Genomic DNA, 18,250 nt, shown 5'->3' with positions numbered 1-18,250 from the left:
CCCGGCGCCCGGCGCGGCCGCGCACTCACCCGCGTCCGTCCCGGGAGATCCGGCTCTTCGGCGCGGGGCGACAGCGAGGACCAGAGCAGCAGCAGCCCCAAGAAGCTGCCCGCCAGCAGCACGGCGCGCAGCAGGAAGCCCAGCTTCAGCCGCATCCTCCCGCCCGCCCTCTGCCTCCCGCCGCCGCGCACGCAGCGCCCGGCCCCGCGCACCGGCCGCCTTCCGCCCCCCGCGGCACCGCACGGCACGGCCCCGCCGCTCCCCCGCCTCCCCCGGCCGCCGCTGCTCTCCGGCAGCCGCCCGCCTGCGGAGGCTGTCCTCTCGCCGCCGCCGCACGTACAAACTTTCTTTCTTTTTTTTTTTTTTTTTTTCCTTCCTTCCCCCCTCTTTTTTTTTCTGCCTCCCCCGCGCCGCCCCAGTAGGCTGCGGGCTGCTCGCTTGCCTCCCCGCCGGGCGCAGCGGCCGGGGTGATGCGGAGCAGGAAGTGGCCGCCGCGGGAGCCGCGGTTCCACGTGGCCGCCCCGCACCGGGGCGGGAGCGCCTCGCCCCGGGCCGCCGCTCGCTCCTGCCCCCGCCCCGGGCGTGCGCTCCGTGCACCTGCTCCGCCCGGAGCGCGGCCAGCAGCCCTCCGGGAAAACGGGGAGCGGTAGGACAGCTCCACTGGGGTTTGGGATTTCCCTCTTGGGTGGGCAGCGCTGCTCGGGCACCGAGTTGTAAGGTGCAAACGTTTAACTTCAGGGGTTGTCATACGGGCGTAGGTTAACGCAGGCCCATTAATTGTTGTGTGCAGCCTGGGCAGAGTAGAACTGGAAAGTCAACAGATTTTTCTTGGGTATAGCCGATTAAGTACAAGATTACAGAGATGCTATCAGCCCCACAGCTTGTGTGCTACTTTGTTACTAATTTTCTGCACTAAAAGGCATCCTATTTCCTCTTTTGAAAGCATGTCACACGTGCACGCACACACACACACAGAAAACCTGATAATGTAAGCTCTCCAAAAACCAGAGTGATGCAAAAACAGTACTTCCAATGTAATACTACTTTCGTCTTTTCTGTGTATTCAGTACTGTACCCTTGCTCTGATGTTTTTCTGTTCTATTTCTTACGTGCACTGGGAAGGTATCAGATCCATGGATTTTAACATTAACGTTCAATGATAAGGACTGAAGAAATGAAACAGGATATTACACCTTGAACAGGATAACTTTGGAGGGAAAAAATGCCTACACCTGAGTGACCTTTGTAGTTGGACACACCTAGACACAGAAGTCTTTGTTTATTCATATAACTTGTGCTATAGCACTGCGTGATGTCTTTTTTTTTCTTTTTCTTCCCCATTCTGTAAGATCAAGGTATGAGATGTAAACAAATGCAGTGTTTAAGGCATGAGCAACAGCTCTAATCCTTACAAGTGTTTGCACAGCCCTGTGACTTCCACAGGAGCACAGAACTGCTTTCCCCAAAGCCCCCTCCCTGTCTGCATTTGCAGCAACCACACAAATATCTCAACACAAAGATTTAGGTGACTGTCTTCAGGTAGATAACAACACCTTCACAGGACTGGGAGGGACAGTCAGGGGTTTTTTTGATGGGAAATGTACAGAGTTGAGGTGCCCAGCTCTGAACAGATCCCCTGCCTTGCTGAGCTCAGAAGGAAAAGGCAAGTTGGGGCTGTAAACTGTAAAGGTCAGTAGGCTGTCAAAGAAGTATAGAAGCATCTCCCCAGCTCTTCCTTCATTCCTTAGGGAGACTTTATTGCAGTAAACAGTGCTCTTTCCTCATGTTGTTTCATTCTTCATTTTTGGCATCCCTTTTTAATGTCCTATACTGTTGCTCTCAGCACACTCATGAAAAGTGAGAAAAAGATATTACTTATAGCACTGTGTGGAGGGTACAGCCATGAGATGATACTGCTGCTGGTGATACTGCTCTGCTGCTGCTCCTCAGAGCTGAGAGGGGTGGGGACAGAGCCCGCTGCGTGCAAGTTGATGTGGTGAGAGCTCACATTTGTAAGGCTGCCTGCCAAAACCGGATTTGGGTTTGAGGATTTTTTTTTTATATGGAGGTACAGGTTCTGCATGAAGCCATAGAAAAAGGTAAACCATGCATCTGTGATTTCATAGAAAGCTACATCCTTGGAAGAATGAAAAAGAGCTTTGTTGTTTTGGTTTGAGATACCCGAAGTCTTGCTGTCAGTGAACTCCCCATTAGCTATCCTAGGACAATGGCTTCTGTGCCAGGAATTTTAAAGCCCCCTGTGTTTTATCCCGAAAGAGAAGTAGCTGATGCCCACTGGGAGGCAGTACGGGCCAGTGGACAGAGTGTTCATGCCAGCCAGCCCCTCTCTCTGCCGGAACCACCAATGACAACAGATTGGAGAAGGTGTCATGTTTCTGTTTGACCATTATACCTGCTTGCCCTCATTCCTCAACAGCGAGCATCATCTACCTTTTTTTTCTCACGCACAGGTCGTGCAGTCTGACTCCAGAAGTATTAGGTTAATACTGACCTTTAAAGCTACTGAAGTAGCTTTATTTCATTTGTATTCTCATTAAGGATGTGCTGAAGTTTCAAATTCTGCACTTACAGTTCCTCCTATCTAGTAAAGTGCCTAAGAAGACCTACAGAACATATTTTCTCTCTTGTTGAATTTGTATCAGCCAAGACAAAAAATTAAAATTAAATTTGGCTTTGGATTGCCTCCAATTCTATTCAAAATTCTCTATTCAAAACCACTTTTCAAAGTCTTTTACAACCTGGAGAGAAAAAGAAGCAGGGTTAAACACAGGCTTTAGTTTCACTCAGTTACAAAATGTAAGTAAATATAAATTTATATATAAAAATATAAGCATATATAAAAGTAAAATAAATGCATAATATATAAATATATATAAACCATGATGTTTTTACTATACAGGCAGTATTAAAACAAACCACAATTCTGTTATTAGGGAATTAATCAGTTTCTGTTAGATTGATGTTGAGTCATTCAAATATTTCAAACAGGCTGGCAACTGTCACAATGTTTGTATCTGTATGTGGACATCTACTGCTTGTCACACAGAAATCATATGTTCACTTCTCCATGTATGATTCCAAATAAATATGCAATGGCATTTAAGTCATTACAAAGCCTTGCTGCTCTTGAACCAGAGACCTCTGGTGACCTGGAGGTGAGGTATCCGATTACCAATCCCCTAAGCCATGCAGTTGCCGTGTAGATGGGGATTTGGGGGATGGTGTCTGGAGCAGGGTCACAAACCAATGTCAAAACCTCATGGAGTTGCTTGCACGGGAGGAGTGTCTGGATGTGGATCTACCCCTTAACTCTTGTCCTGAGTATCTCACCACAAATACCACTTTGCTTGTTCAGAATCCAAAGTCTGAAAGGAAATTCCTACTGACTTTTGTACCTCTCAAGGTGAAAGTCATGTTTTACAAAGCTCCATAAGCTGCTGTAAAGGCTTCACTCTACATAAAACCTCACATTTTGCTCATTTGAGGGTTTTCTTCTGTCAACATATAGACAATCCTTGTAAAATCTGCAGTTCAGAGACCAAATTTTATTTCTCCTTAGTGCAGAGAGCACAAAACACAACAGGGTTTTTGGTTTGTTTTTTTTTTTTCATGTAAATAGGTTTGAAATTAAATCTTTGAAATTAGCAACGGTGTGCTGGTTTTGGCTGAGGTAGTTTATCTTCATAGTAGCTGGTATGGGGCTACATTTTGGTTTGGGGCTGGGAAGGACAATACCAGGATGTTTTGGTTGTTGTTGCGCAGGGTTTGCCCAGAATCAAGGCCTTTTGTGCTCCTTACCCTACCCCTCCAGACAGGAGACTGAGGGTACACAAGGAACTGGGAGAGGACAGGGCTGCCTGCCACTGATCAAGGGGGTATTCCAGACCATATGGCATCATGCTCAGGATAGAAAGCTGGGGAAAGAAGGAGGAAGGGAGAGGGACATTTGGAGTGACGTGTTTTGCCTTCCCTAGTCACCATTAGGTGTGATGGAGCCCCGCTTTCCTGGAGATGGCTGAACACCTGCCTACCCATAGGAAGGGGTGAACGAGTTCCTTTTTTTGCTTTGCTTGTGTGCATGGCTATTCCTTTACTTATTTAAATGTCTTTATCTCAACCCAAAAGTATTCCCACTTTTACCCTTCCAGTTCTCGCCTACATCCTGCCGGGGGTGAGTGCATGAGGGGTGGTGTGGTGCTTAGTTGTCAGCTGGGGTTAAACCCTGACAAATGGATTTGAGACCTCAAACAGTTACATTTCCCTTGGATGTTTCCAGATATAACTACCAGCACTTCATTAAGTGTAGTATTTCTCTACATGATACACTCTGGGCTTCACGTAATGGCAAACTTGGTCATGCTTTGATTAAAGGAAGTGTTGGAAAGTGCCAGCTGGCAGAAAGTTGCCTTCCTAAACGGAACACACTCAACACAAGCAGCACCAATCAAACTTTCCAGCTTCATATAATCTCTTTTCCCATCCTGACCTTCCATTTAGATGGTCATCTCTGAATAAAGCCTTTGCTGTTTTCTGCACTGTTACTTTGGATCTGAGGTGAAGCCATTGACACTTATGAAAAGCTCCTGCAGTGTCTTAGCCCTGCAGCAGATTTACTAGTACTGCATATCAGAGTCCTGGGGTGTCCTGGTGGAACCTAAGACACACCTTCTCCAGTTTTCATCTGAGAAGGTAGAAACTCAACGTGTGGCTGAAGATGCCTGGCCAGATCTCCCTCACTTTAAGTTAAACTCATACTCCCTTCTGACAGCATTCCCAGCATTTAAGGATTTGAAGAGAGATTTTGGATTAAGGAGGTGGTCACTGCTAGGAATAATCCAAAGGGCACAGTTTGGCATACATTATGATGAATATTAAGTTATGCCCTAAATATTTACAATGTATGTATATTTAACCTCAGAGCTGACAAAAAGGAACTAAAGTACAGGATTTTAAATTCTTCTTAATTTCTGAGATTGTTTTAAAAGTACTTTAATCAAATAAGTGCCTCTAGGGAGTACTTAATATATGCTTTTGCAACTTAGACTATGATTGCTAAATCTTCACTGTTTTGTGTTCATGATCTCCAGTCTTTAGTACCATTCTTCCTTAATTCTCAATTATCCTTCTTTTTTTAAGCCAGCAGTTTAGCCATGCATGTCCTACCAAAAATTATCCCTCTTTATTTCAGCATTTGAATAGATGCTTTTGGCAGAGTGCTGTTCGCCTCCTTTGCTTTTCCTGTCACTTTTATGAAGAATGTGTTATGAAGTTCTTGTCATTACACTTAGCCCCCATACTCCTGTCATGCCTACTTAGTCTGTTTTATTCCTGCAGTCTCACCTCTAGCTCCTCTTCTCTTTTCCCACACAGCAACAGTAAGCAAGCTCATTATTTTGCACTGGTCTGGATTCTACCAGTGTCCGGAAGATTGGAATATAAAATGATTTTTTTTCCAGCTACCCTTTCTGATAATGAGTACCAGTCAATGTTTATGAACTATGTTGTATTATTAATACTGCTTTTGTCTAAAAAAAATTAACTTCTTTTGCACCTACAAGTCCTCAAAATATCCACACTGATGAATGTTGACAATCCTTGACAGATTTAGAACTCATTAAAATAGTGGATGGGATGGTCTGTTACGTGGGCGTTTCATTTAAGTATGAGAAGAATTGGAATGATTCTGAGCACGGTTTTGCCATTTAAAAAGTAAAATATATGTTTTGAATCACTTTTCAAAGAAACTCTCACCTGTATTTTGAGTCAGACAAAAGTATGAGTAGTCATATACGTAGACCAGTTCTCAGGTCTGGAAAATTTCCTTTTCCAAGGTGCCATATTTCTGAGCATTTCAAACAGAAATTAACTTGCATCATTTCCTGAATCTAGGGCAGAGAAAATTGAAATAGGTTGCTGCAATTTCTGTTATGCTGAAAAAGTGAATGCTGTAAACACCCACAATTTCAGATGCTGAGTTATTTTCTAAAAGACTTTTCAAGTATTGTAAATTAGTGGAGTTAATTTGATGAAATTGTCAGTCTGAACAAGAACCACAATGCCTTTGAGAGAAAAAATTGAAAATTTTACAACTGTAAATTAATTAGATTTCTGTATTTCTTAGGAATTTTGTTATTTAGTGATAAACTGTTGACAGTTTAGCAAATAACCGGCAACTTGAGTATTATAAATTCAGTATCATTTATCAGCTATAAATGTTCAGTAAGTCTGACACAATTCTTCTCAGGATGTATTCTGCCATGTTCAAAATTAAACAAAACCTAACTGCTGAAGATATGAAGCATTTGTAAAGCATTAGAAAAGTTAAATAAAGCCAACGTGTCAAATCTGCACAAGATAAAGCCTTAGGAAGTTTCACAGACAAATAAAAAAAGACACTCAAAATTGGTTACGTGGAAAAGTGTGGATGTACAACACTGACTAGATGCTAAAACCAGGATATGTTTTTGTTCCTTAGCTTAGTCACCATTTCAGAAAAAGTGGCCTGACTCATTTTACATAAATGCATAAAAGGTTCATGAATAATTACTGGAAAAGACCAGCCCAATAGATAGATTTATACACTGAATAACATTGCAGCATTCTGCCAGACTCTGGTTTTCACACTGGGGTCCTGGGGAATGGGAATGCTGTCTGCAACAGAGAATGATAGCAAGACTACTGCTGTTAGCCATATAAAGTATGTGGTATATATCACAAATTGGTAACTGGAAGTTAAGGTTCTTAGCAGCAGTGAATCACAAAAGCATTCCTAGGCAGCTCCAAGCTTTCTAAATTCTTTGCAGATTTCAAAAACCGTAAATTCGATGTTATTGGTAGTTGGAAACAAACACCACAATGCTGAGCAGCCTCTTTTCTTACGAAACTGCCATTTGGAGAGAAATTCTCAAACAGTAGATTATTTCTATTATGTATTGTCTGACACCAAGTTGTATCGATTAGTAATTCAATGAGATGATTCCTTTATAAAAGGCATGTTTTGTGGGAATTGCAGGCAATAGCAGCTGTTGTATCATAACACTGCACACATTCAAGTCTTCTACTAAATATAATCATAATGAAATAGATTTCATAGGGCCTTTAGTGCACCATGTAGATGCAGAATTCTATGGTAGTTCCCCTTTTCTCAGGTCCAAAGCTACAGACAGATATCCTTACTTGGTACAAATGAAATGATTTCTAGCTTTTATTGCTTTAGCTCTAGTATTAATATAGTTAATTATTTCAATTTTTTTTTTAGTATGTTTTCCATCTTTTTCCCAAACTGAGAGCTCAACAACAACAACCCAAAAAAACCCCAAACAAACAAGAAAACAAAAAAAACCCCAAAAAATAAACAAACCCCCCAAAAACCAAAAAAAACCACTCATCCCCCCAAAAAACCCAACAAAACAAAGACCCCCCAAAAAGTCCCAAAAAAACCCAACTCACCAAAAAAAGAAACCCAAACCCAACCAATTAAAGGGAAAAAATTATTAGACATGTTAAAAAGATATTGAAAGAGAAGTATTGTAATAAAGTCATCATCCTGGCAAGCCAAACTCCACTGCTTTACAGTCACCCATGACAAGTAAGTGTGATAATGGCAGGATCTCATCCATCTTCAAATACTGCAGGTTTCCAGATCTCTCACCCCTCTTTTTCTAATATATAACATTTTGTGCTGGTTTTGGCTGGGGTAGAGTTAATTTTCATCGCAGTGGCTGGCATGGGGCTGTGTTTTGGATTTGTGCTGAGCACAGGGTTGATAATGTGGGGATGTTTTTGTTATTGCTGAGCAGGGCTTGCACAGAGCCAAGGCCTTTTCTGGTTTCTGTTCTGCCAGGCTGGAGGGGAGACTGGGGGTGCATGGGAGGCTGGGAGGAGACACAGCCAGGACAGGTGACCCAAAGTGACCCCCAGACCATGTGCCATCATGCTCAGTATGTAAAGTGGGGAAGAGGGAGAAAGAGAGGATACATTTGGAGTGATGTTGTTCATCTTCCCAAGTCACTGTTACATCTGATGGGATCCTGCTCTCCTGGAGATGGCTGAACACCTGCCTGCCCATGAGAAGCAGTGTGTGTTTGGTGTGCTTTGCTTGTGTGCTTGGCTTTTGCTTTCCCCCTCAAATTGTTATCTTTTTATTATTTTGTCCATGAGTTCTCTGGCTTTTACTGTTCTGATTCTCTCCCTGATCCCACTGGTGGGGAAGTGAGTGAGCAGCTGTGTGGGGCTTGGCTGCTGGCTGGGGTGAATCCATGACAAACTGCAATGATTTAAAAACTATTTGGCTGAGTAGTTGAATTAAAAATTTTTCTAAATTCCCACATGTGTGCAATTAGCAAGAAGCAGATCTCTAGACTGTACTTCTATTTTTACTCTGGCTTAACTGAATCTTTGTTCTGAGTAGTGTGATTAAATCAGGGATATCCTTTAGGTTTAGATAGAGTTTACAGAATAAGTGGGAAAAGGTTGATGTACAGTTTTGTCCCTAAAAAAAAGTCACTTGTTTCAATTTGAAAAGCATATTTACAGAGCAGAAGACTAATCCAATTAACATTACTTCAAATTAAACTGAAGAATCACTGATTTACTCTTATTCCCTGATTCTTATTCACTTATTCACTTATTCTTATATTATTATTCCCTTATTCACTGATCCTTTGAGTAATGAAAGCTGCTCCTGTAAACCTTAGCCCAAAGTGAAGTTTATTTAATTCCTGATTTACTATCAACAACTCTGACTTTTGTATATATCCCAAAATGAACACATTGTCTGTGTAATTAATTGTTTTTTCTTTTTCCCTGCAAATGGTGCTTTGGGACAAAGCAGAAATGATAGGAAAACTTCATATTCAATTAAAGCATGGTGATTTACAGCAGGACTTTTGTAGACTGTTGTCTAACTGCTTGAAAAACCTGGAAGACTTCTTACTAACCTCCAGGATACAGGAAGTGAACATGTCTTCAAAACATTTTAGATTTAAATAAGCAGACTTATAATATGACTGAAAATGAGTGTAACAATTTGCCTCTCTTTCAGGTTTATATCCAAACAGTTTCTCCAGACTTGCCCTGCCAAGTCTTTGGTGTCAGGGCTGATTAGAAGAAAGTAGGAGATAGAGGCACTCTTCCTCCCAACATTTAGGTCAGCTCTGATACTCCCTCATGTGTATCTAGGCCACGTCTAATTAATCCCAGAATATTCCATCACTGCTCGATTACCTCTGTCAACTTCTCCCTCAGAAACCTGGCAGCAAAGATTTTACCTTAGGTGAAGATTTTCCCTATTCTAAAGGCAACTGGGAGTGGTTTTTTTCATTGTTTAACTACATAATGTTTATGCAACAACTTACAGAGCCCTTAGGATCTGAAGTATTTAGTAGAGGTGAATAGCTTCACATGAAATTACTGGAACATTGCCAGATTTAAACACAGCCAAGATTTCACCCCCAGTTGTTTTAAGGATGAAATTTACCAGCCCTCTAATCTCCAAGTTTGATGCTGCTATGCAAAAGAATCACATAAGTTTTATTTCTCTAAGCCAAATGTGAATACAAAGTGCTTAATCTAACTGAAATCAGAAAAGACAAAAGATCTAAAAAGCACAATAAAAATTCCACCTAAAAGCCTACTAGAGATTAGCAAAAGTTAAGGAACTAAATTGTATGTTTGCACTTTAAACTGCAGCCTGCAGTCTGCCATTGTCATTATTAGAATTACATAAACAGTTTGCAAAGACATGTAACAGCTCCAGGAGGTGCTCAAATCAAGAAAGCCAGCGCTGTGGAGCAGTGGATATTCAACTGGTGGCTGCTGAAAAATAACCCAGAGCACTTACTGACACTGCATCCGTGTCCTGTGTATCACAATAGTGAAACACAGAATCACAGCAAATCACAGCACTAAAACCAGACCATTAATTAGCAATGCAAAATTTATATCCAATTATGCGTGGTGCTAGCTGTCTGAATCAGCACCACATTTGTATACTGAGGGTGAAATATCGTGACTTTTGGAATCAATGCTCTGTAAACATGCATTCATCTGTGCAGAATGCCAGTGAATTTTTTCTTATTCCTGATGATAAAGACAATATATGACAAGACAATTTATTACTTGCAGAGCAAGAGATACCTGTTATTGGAGACCTATTAATATGCACTCTAAAACACAGGCAAAGAACGGCCCAGGCATTTTTGCAGTGGGTGAGGTATGTTTTTTAACTCCACCCTCCACTTCTCAAACTTATGTCCTTGCAATCTCCTTTAGTTAAACATCAAAAGGATTTTCACTGCATTTTGTACAGGATTGTTGTGAAAACCTTCCTTTAAATGCTTCTACTGATACCTTCAGAATTATTTAATGCTAAAAATGTAAATAAGATGCAATCATTTGTCACATACTCATTCTCTTTTCCTATGTAAGTTGATTACTGAAGCAGGAAATGCTATTCATAAATGCTCATGACTAACACACTAAAAATCCATATAGCAAAACTTTTTTTTTTTTTTTTTTTTTAACGTCACTAGAAAAATAGTCAATTCAGTATCAGGCACAAGTTTTGCCTGAATTAAGATTTACCTGCCCTCCAGATGTGCAGCTGTGGGTCACTGACATACTTAGCACATGTATTTGTGAAGTCATGTTTTATTTCATATTAGAATAGGAAGGCAGATTTTCTGAGATGTAAGGTGACTGCACCTGCAGCAAAGGTACAATACGTGTATTGCAACCACTGCCAATGCAGTGAAAGTGCCAAATCCTGCTGTCTTGCATTTAATGTCTTAGCATGAACACACAGATAGATAAAAAGACACTGTCATTTTGATAAGTGAAAAATGCACACTGGTTGGTGATATGCTATTAAAAACACTCCAGCTTAGTGTAAGCCCTCAAAATTCATATTTGTCTTCCACCAAGTTCCCCTACTATGATATTGGACTTCACCAGAGGAGAAGGAGTCATCTTTTTTTGTTATGGCCCACATTTCTGGCTGTATCTAAGAGTTCTTTAAGCATATGTGGCTCTGCCTGAATTTTGGTCATGCAGTTCAATTCAGAGCAGAAGGATGAACTATGTTTCTACTGGTATTTTAACTGTGATAACCTTCCTGAAGCTATGCATTAATTAAGATGCCAAAATAAGCTTGATGGTGTGGGACAGTACCATTATTAAGAGATTATAGCATCTTTGTCTTTTTGCTTTGGAGATTTGCCCCTTCTTGTGCTTCATCACTCAGTTCAAACTCTGTACAAATTGTGCTTTAGTGGTGATAGCAACATGAAGACCCAAAAATACTCTCTAATCTTGTAATTCCCCATCATGTACAATGCCCACTAGGCAACTAAATTTTTGCCATCTTTTCTGTGACCAGTATCTCAAACTCATCAGCCTTAAGTAGCAGAGCAAAAGTTACAGTTATTAGAGTTAGCTATAGTCCTCATGAGAGCATCTTGATGAGAGAGAGAAAGGTGTGTTATTTGTCTGGATTCTACAGGCTTTAAACTTGGAATGCTATTGCTTTGTATGAAGCAGAAAAACATGAAGCTGTTATTCAAAAAGTGCATCAGTCGTCTTCATTTAAAAATGCCCTACATTCAAGAATGTGGATTTTAGACTCAGCTAGGCATAATTTTCCTTGTAACACCTACAGAAGTTAATTAAACTTTGCAATCCAGACAGAGATGGACTATTAGCTTAGACAAGAATGATAAATAACTTGCACTCTGAGAGAATAAGTACATATAGTACATGTAAAATGCATGCTATTATTTTAAAAAGAGCTTTTAAGTTTTTATGAGTGCCTACATGACTTGCATTGTTGTTGAAAAATTAAAACAGTTCACTGTATGCCTTGAATGCTAGAAATTGGTTCATATCATAATAGCGTCCTCTCTGACCATTCAAAGTTTTCACCCAATTCTTCCTTTCCCTTTACTGCCCTTTTGTTAGTCTGTCATTCTTTCTACTCCCTCAAAAAAATAAATAAATATTGTTTTATATATTATGAATTCCTCATTAGGCTCCTGATACCAGGGTTCCAGTTTCCTGGTCAATTATCTGGGTACAGTTAGATGATTCTGTCCATTCACTTATGCACAATAATCACCAGTAGGAAGACACATGTTTCACCGTGCACCATGGTGCATGGAAAGCACCAGCAATAGGATCAGCATTTACACTTGTTACACAGACTAAGATAAAGCCAGACCTTTCTAAAGCCGGTGTCACAGCCTTCTCCCTGCTACTTGCAGGTGTAGGAGGAGCTTCTCACAGTGACCAAACTTGTCTCCAGAACTTTGGGTGATACCAGGCTGTCACTGATGAAATCTGAGACCTGGTATAAAACACAAACAACAGGCAGTCACTCAGCAAATGGATGTCATGGTTCAAGAGCTTCTGACAGTCAAAGTCCTTCACAAATACCTGCACCCTGCCTAAGTTTATGACTTTGATGTTCCCCAGCTCTGTGTAACAGCACATGCCTTCATTACAACAATCCTTGTATTGTGCACCAAAACCCGAGCTCTAGAGAAGTGGCAGAAATCAAGCTAACTTGATTTCTGTTCTAATCTTCATTGCTACATCTTCACATAGTAGTCTTAACATACCCTACTTTCCACCAAGTCTAAGCTCAGGGGTTCTGGGGATGAGCATCCTGATGAGCTGTGAACCAAGCTAAAAAAACCGATAGAGCTTCTCTTTTCTTTTGACGTAATAAAGGGCTGGTGTCCATTGTTGGTTACTTCAGATCTGAAGTGCTGTCCTGTCCAACTTCTAAAATAAAGTTAAAGAACATCATTATGTAAATTGATCTGTCCATAAATCCTTAGCAGAAGCATCTGCTTTTCTTCATTCTCTTGTGATGTTGTGTTTCAAATTCAATACATTATTTTATGTATCCTGCTGACAATGTTTATTTTTAAGAGCATGAAACTCTCAGTGCTCATCTATTCTTCCTGAATGCTGACGGTGCTCTGAACACTGCACTGGCTCTCTGAAGCAAGAGAAATGAAACAGTCATATTAGAAATGGTCCTGCTTAATATCAGGACAGAGATTACCTTGCCTTCTTGTTTTGAAATTTCAGTATGCAAAATGCAAAAAGATCCTAGGAGCTCTGCAGGCTTAGCAAGGAGTACAAAGTTTGGGTACTGTTACGCTGACCTGGTTCAGCTCTTTCATTCTCTTCCTCTGTTGTCTTTTTGCTTGGTACGCTGTCTGTTGTGTATCCTTTTCCTGTGTTTGCTCAATTGCCTTGCGCTCGCCAGTCCATGCTGTTATTAGAGCACCTACAGGATGGGGCATGTATTTGCAGTCTCTTAATCCTGGAAGAAGTTGAGATCTCAGGCAAGCACACACATGCACACAACAACCTACTTATCCAGGATTTCAGTATGTTTTCTATAGATACAAAAAGTCCTGCAGGAATTTCAAAAGGTGTATCTGCACTAATTAAAATCCGTATAATTTGCATGCCAGAGCTTTACTCGTCACCTCAAATTGCCCTCATCCACCCCAGTTTTAGCATTCATATCATCCTGCTTTGTTGTGGAGACATTTGAAAATGAGTTTCAAGCTCACAATCCATCTCTAAAGCAGTAATGAATCCTGTGACAATTTTTGTTTTCAATAAACCAGCTTGCATGGCAAGTCACAGCTTTTATTACTGTTAAGTTTCTTAATTCTATAAGACTCCTGAGGCTGGAATACCTGCAGCTGTTCAGGACCATTGACTAGGTATTTAATCTCTGAGAGTATAAGAAACTTTTGTGCATCAAATTCTGCATAATTCTTTTTTTGGGTAGTATTTTAATAAGCTGTCATCACTGTTTTTGCCCAATTATTCTTAAGGTCCACAGGCTATATGCTGAGTATGTATAAATCATGCAGCTCAGAATACATCGAAGAACCTGTATTCATTTGTCCCAGGATTTGGCTTCTTACTTCCAGTTTTACCATGCTTTTCTTTAACTAATCTTGTGAATGCCTTAACCACATCCACTTCCTACTGTACTCCTCTCAATCCCTTTCAATTACCTCCTTCACTTATAACATCCCCTCCCCCAATTATTTCCTTGTAAATCCTTTTAAATCCTAATTTTTCTTCTCTCTTTTTTTTTTTTTTTTTTTTTTTTTTTTTTTTTTAGCTAATTGTTAGAAGCATATGTAACTCTTTTAAATTGTACTTCTGAAAGCATTGTGGTATGTTGACTCTAAGGGCTAAAGTTTCTAAGCAGCTTTCAGAATAATGAGATTTGTGGGCATGACTCCCTTGCACTGCTATAAAGATTTACTCTTTTGTGTTTAAAGAGTTCCAAAAAATCAGTTTTTTTGTGCTGCTGGCTTGTAAACACCATGCTTGGAACATGGATCCTTTACAGGAGAGTTATCTTTTTCAGATTACTTATTGCGCTTGAAGAGCTTGTGAACATCGACCCTTAACTTTATAACCCAAGGGTGTGTCATCCTTAGCAGCAGCTGATATATGCTGTAGTTTTTGTCCAATTTGCCTCCACTCTGCACTTAGCATTTGTGTGCATAAAATATTTGCACTACAAATTTCTTTAACAGGCAAGTCATTCTCTTTCTTTGCCTGACCACATTTCCACTGATAAGAGGCAGAAACTTGTAGATACCTTATGGAAAGTCTCAATCCAATCAAAAACGGTAGACTCAACGGGCCACACTTCTCAAGTTAGCAATGCCCAAAAAGTTAATCTAAAATGTTTGGGTGTTGCAGACAATTGTTCCTGACATTTCATAGTCCATTATGCTCTCTACTGTTATTTCCCATCAGGTTGCATGACAAGTAAGCCTTCCTCACATGGAACTATTGCCTGCAGTATGCCTGAGCTGCTGATTTGGGCCGGGTTTGCTGGGTCTAACCTCGGATACCTCTGTTTGCCTTCGCAGTGCTGCTGTAGCACAGGTATATCAGCGTGCCAAACGGGGTGAGGTGGTTTCACTGATTGCACCGGCTGGTGCTCGAGTATTTGCACTGCCTGAGGCCAAGCCCGGCACTCCTCCACCACACCTGCTGCTGTGTGTGCCCTCCCTGCGTGCTGGGGGACATTTGTCAACCTGAAATCCAACTTCCTGATGCAATCCAGGATGCAGCCACGTATTACTGCTTTTTTTTCTTCCTTCACCTCCCCTGGGACAATGAAACCACATCTCATCCTGCTGTTTTCTTCTGAGCTAGTCAAAGCTTGGAAGCCTCTTGCATACCAAAAATGCATATTGTGCTTTTGCGTCTCAAGGTATCACCAGATTTTGAGTGCCACGGTTTTGCCCCATCGGCAGCTTTTTGGTTAGCTGATACCATTAATCATGAGCTATGGGAAATGTAATTACAAAGAATTGGAGAATAAGAATGCTCTGCAAGTCTCCTGGAAGGGAGGGAAGGAGAAAAAAAAAAAGCAGCTATCTAGTACACGTATAGGTTTTCACACATGGCCTCATTTGGCTTCCACTTTCCTCAGGAATTATGCGATAGTCATTTTACGATGACCCTGTTATCATAAAGTTATACATATGCCTAAATAATTTGATAACCGTGGTACTAAGGCTTATGCTGTGTCTGTCATGCTGTCCAAAGCTGCATAAGTATATTGACTTTTCCATAATTAAAATAGCAATACCCATTCACTGGAATTAATTGTTTGCTGAAGAAAAACATAACCAGAACTGTTAGCTACGGATTTTCACGGACCCTGGAAAATGTTAAGGTTACAAGAATAACATGCATAGACATGAAAATCTGAAAGACAGGTAGAAAGGTAAAGAATTGAAAAAGAGTTAAAACTGTTGAGTATTTCCACACATTAAAGTGTTTAGAAGGCTTCATTTTTTATCTATTCTTTACACCAGCTATGTTTTTATACTTATTTATTAAAGCCTTTACATCTTAGTAATACTACTGTCACACCAAGCATTTGTAGGTATATTAAAGTGTTTTCATTTTGAAGAAAAAAAAAAACCTCCTGCATTCAGAATCACCTCCTTGCTTAGCATGCACTGGGAGTAGAGAAGGTTGCAGTACTGAGGATGTGTCTGCATCCTCAATACACATTCCCATTTTTCACCTTTTAGCTTCTCCCCTTTAAATACAGAGGCTTTGGGGAGGGGTGTGGTGGTGGCATCTTTTTTTTTTTTTTTACTTCATTTTGCTGCCCAGTGATGTGACTTGGCATGGCTGCTTTAGGGGAGGCAAAGGAAAGGCGATTGGAGTCAGGCTTTTTTGTTCCTTGGCCAGCACAATGTCTCAGGTCAGTGAGCCAAGCTGCCTTTGCTGCTGTGCATTCACCTTCTACCCTGTATTAACCCCTGCAGCTTTAATACACCTTTTCCTAGAGAAAAAAATGTTTTTCTTCCCAACATATTTGTTGTCAGATATAGTATTGACAGGTTTAAGGAAGCATTATAGAAATGCTTTAAGCATGGGAGAGTGAACTCCTGCAATCACGTACAGCCTTAAGCATGAAAGGGTGCATCAAGAATTGTAACACTTTAAAAAGCTTTCCACTCAGAAGGTGATCTTGTCTGGATCTGCTTAATTGATCCAACAGTTCCTACAACTCCAGGATGTCACAAGGGGTGGGACCAAGTTGTGTCTGAGAACCCCAGGTCTGGTACTGTAACAAGCACTCCCAACAGCAGCGTGCTGTGTTTTATATCTGCTCTGCCAAGTGCTGGACTGGGACAGTGCAGAAAAGAAGCCAAAGGCAAGAAATTGTCTCCTTTTTGTGCCAGCTCTTGCAACTCTGGGGCTTTTTCCATAAGGCCTTAGTCCTTACAGCCTTGTAAAGACACACTCGCTGTGACAAACCACTGAAGAAAAACACCATCTTCCCATCCTTGCTCCCCAAGCTCTGTCACCCTCCAATCCCCCCTAAAACCATGCAGAATGCTTAAATAGCCCTAAAGGCAATAAAAACACATTAAAAATATGTTTTATGAGATAAACTGGAAATTTTGTGTGCTCACCATTGGCAAACTATTTTGTCTTTTCAGCTCCTGACTTGTGCCTCTTTCTCTTTGAGGATAAAGGGTTTCCCAGGGTTTCTAAAGGACTCCGGTGACCTTTTCTGGACTCAGCTGGCTTTTTCAGCAGGCAGCACTTCTGTTGCCATGGCAGTGGGAGCCAGGGCCCCAGCTCTAGTCAAAAGGGCTGGGGGATTTCTTCTGAGGCATCATTGCCACAAGTAATAGAGCAATTAGGTGAGGATATATAGATGCTGCCTGGGTTATCTGACATGGCCTTTATTTTGCTACAGATAGGTAGCTAAGGCATTTATGGAGCAAATTACTCCTTTGTGAATTTTGTCATGCAAAAGATCCACTATGGGACCGCTTCTATACTTAACTTCACTGTGGCCTGAGAACATGTGCTTCAAAACAGTGAACAGTGGTGTACTCTGTAAGGGGAGCATAGCAGCTCCATCTTTTTGGGGAGAAGCCAAGTGCCAACAGGCATTCTCCTTGTAAACCATATTTCCTTAAGAACTAGCAGACTTCTTGCCCCCTCCACATGAGCAGCTGCTGTTCACAGTCAGAGTCACAAACCATCCAGCACTGCAGAGCCACAGAACTTTCACTGGGGTTTGGCTTTGCAGATGGAACACCTCCACGCAAGTAAGCTCTTATTTGACCCTTGCACCCAGCTGTCACCATTACAATCAATAAAGCTTAGAGAGAGGCCTGCAATCCAGTTTGTGACCAGATGCACTCTAATGACAGCAGTACAAAATTCCCTTGTGCTAGTTCACTCAGCTCGCAAGATACAGAAGGACCAAGAGACTGCCCCAGGGGTATGCAGTGACTGGGCTCTTCCTAGCCCTTCTTTGGGCCCTTCTTTGGGCAGCCCTTCCCTGCTGATATCTCCCCTCACTTCTCCATAATCTTTGGAAAAATAGGTGCTCAGTGCAGGTATTTTTTGATTCTTTTTTTTCTCTTGAGTCAACTGATGAGATCATATGTTTCCTGGTGTTGGGTTTGTTGGGTTTTTTTCAAGAAAACCAGAGAAAAGAGAGGGACCAAGATCCATTCTCAGTGAAAACATTCTTCTTTGGTGAATGTTAGCAAATGGTGTAAGATTGCTAAACTAACAAAGAGGTTAGGTTTTGTACATTGCTTAAAAGTAGAATACTTATGAGCTTATGTTGGTTCTCTCCAGAAAAGCAAATAAAGACTATCTATCTATTTAAAAAAAAAAAAAAATCCAC

The 18,250-nt window shown here is 41.0% G+C and overlaps 1 protein-coding gene across 2 annotated transcripts in view; it reads right to left on the bottom strand.

The window, feature by feature from the left end:
• Positions 1–179, bottom strand: part of GALNT7 (polypeptide N-acetylgalactosaminyltransferase 7) — a 70,451-nt gene extending 70,272 nt beyond the window's left edge. For both annotated transcript variants that reach the window (XM_015624626.2, XM_015624625.2), the window contains exon 1: positions 30–179. In XM_015624626.2, the coding sequence (XP_015480112.1) occupies positions 30–155 (126 nt within the window). In that variant the 5' untranslated portion in view covers positions 156–179. The remainder of the gene's footprint in view (positions 1–29) is intronic.
• Positions 180–18,250: the final 18,071 nt, after the last annotated feature.

This window comes from Parus major, chromosome 4, assembly GCF_001522545.3.
Source record: "Parus major isolate Abel chromosome 4, Parus_major1.1, whole genome shotgun sequence".
Lineage (NCBI taxonomy): Eukaryota > Metazoa > Chordata > Aves > Passeriformes > Paridae > Parus > Parus major.
The sequence above is the reverse complement of the archived record's forward strand: the minus strand, read 5'-3'. Positions and strand labels throughout refer to the sequence as shown.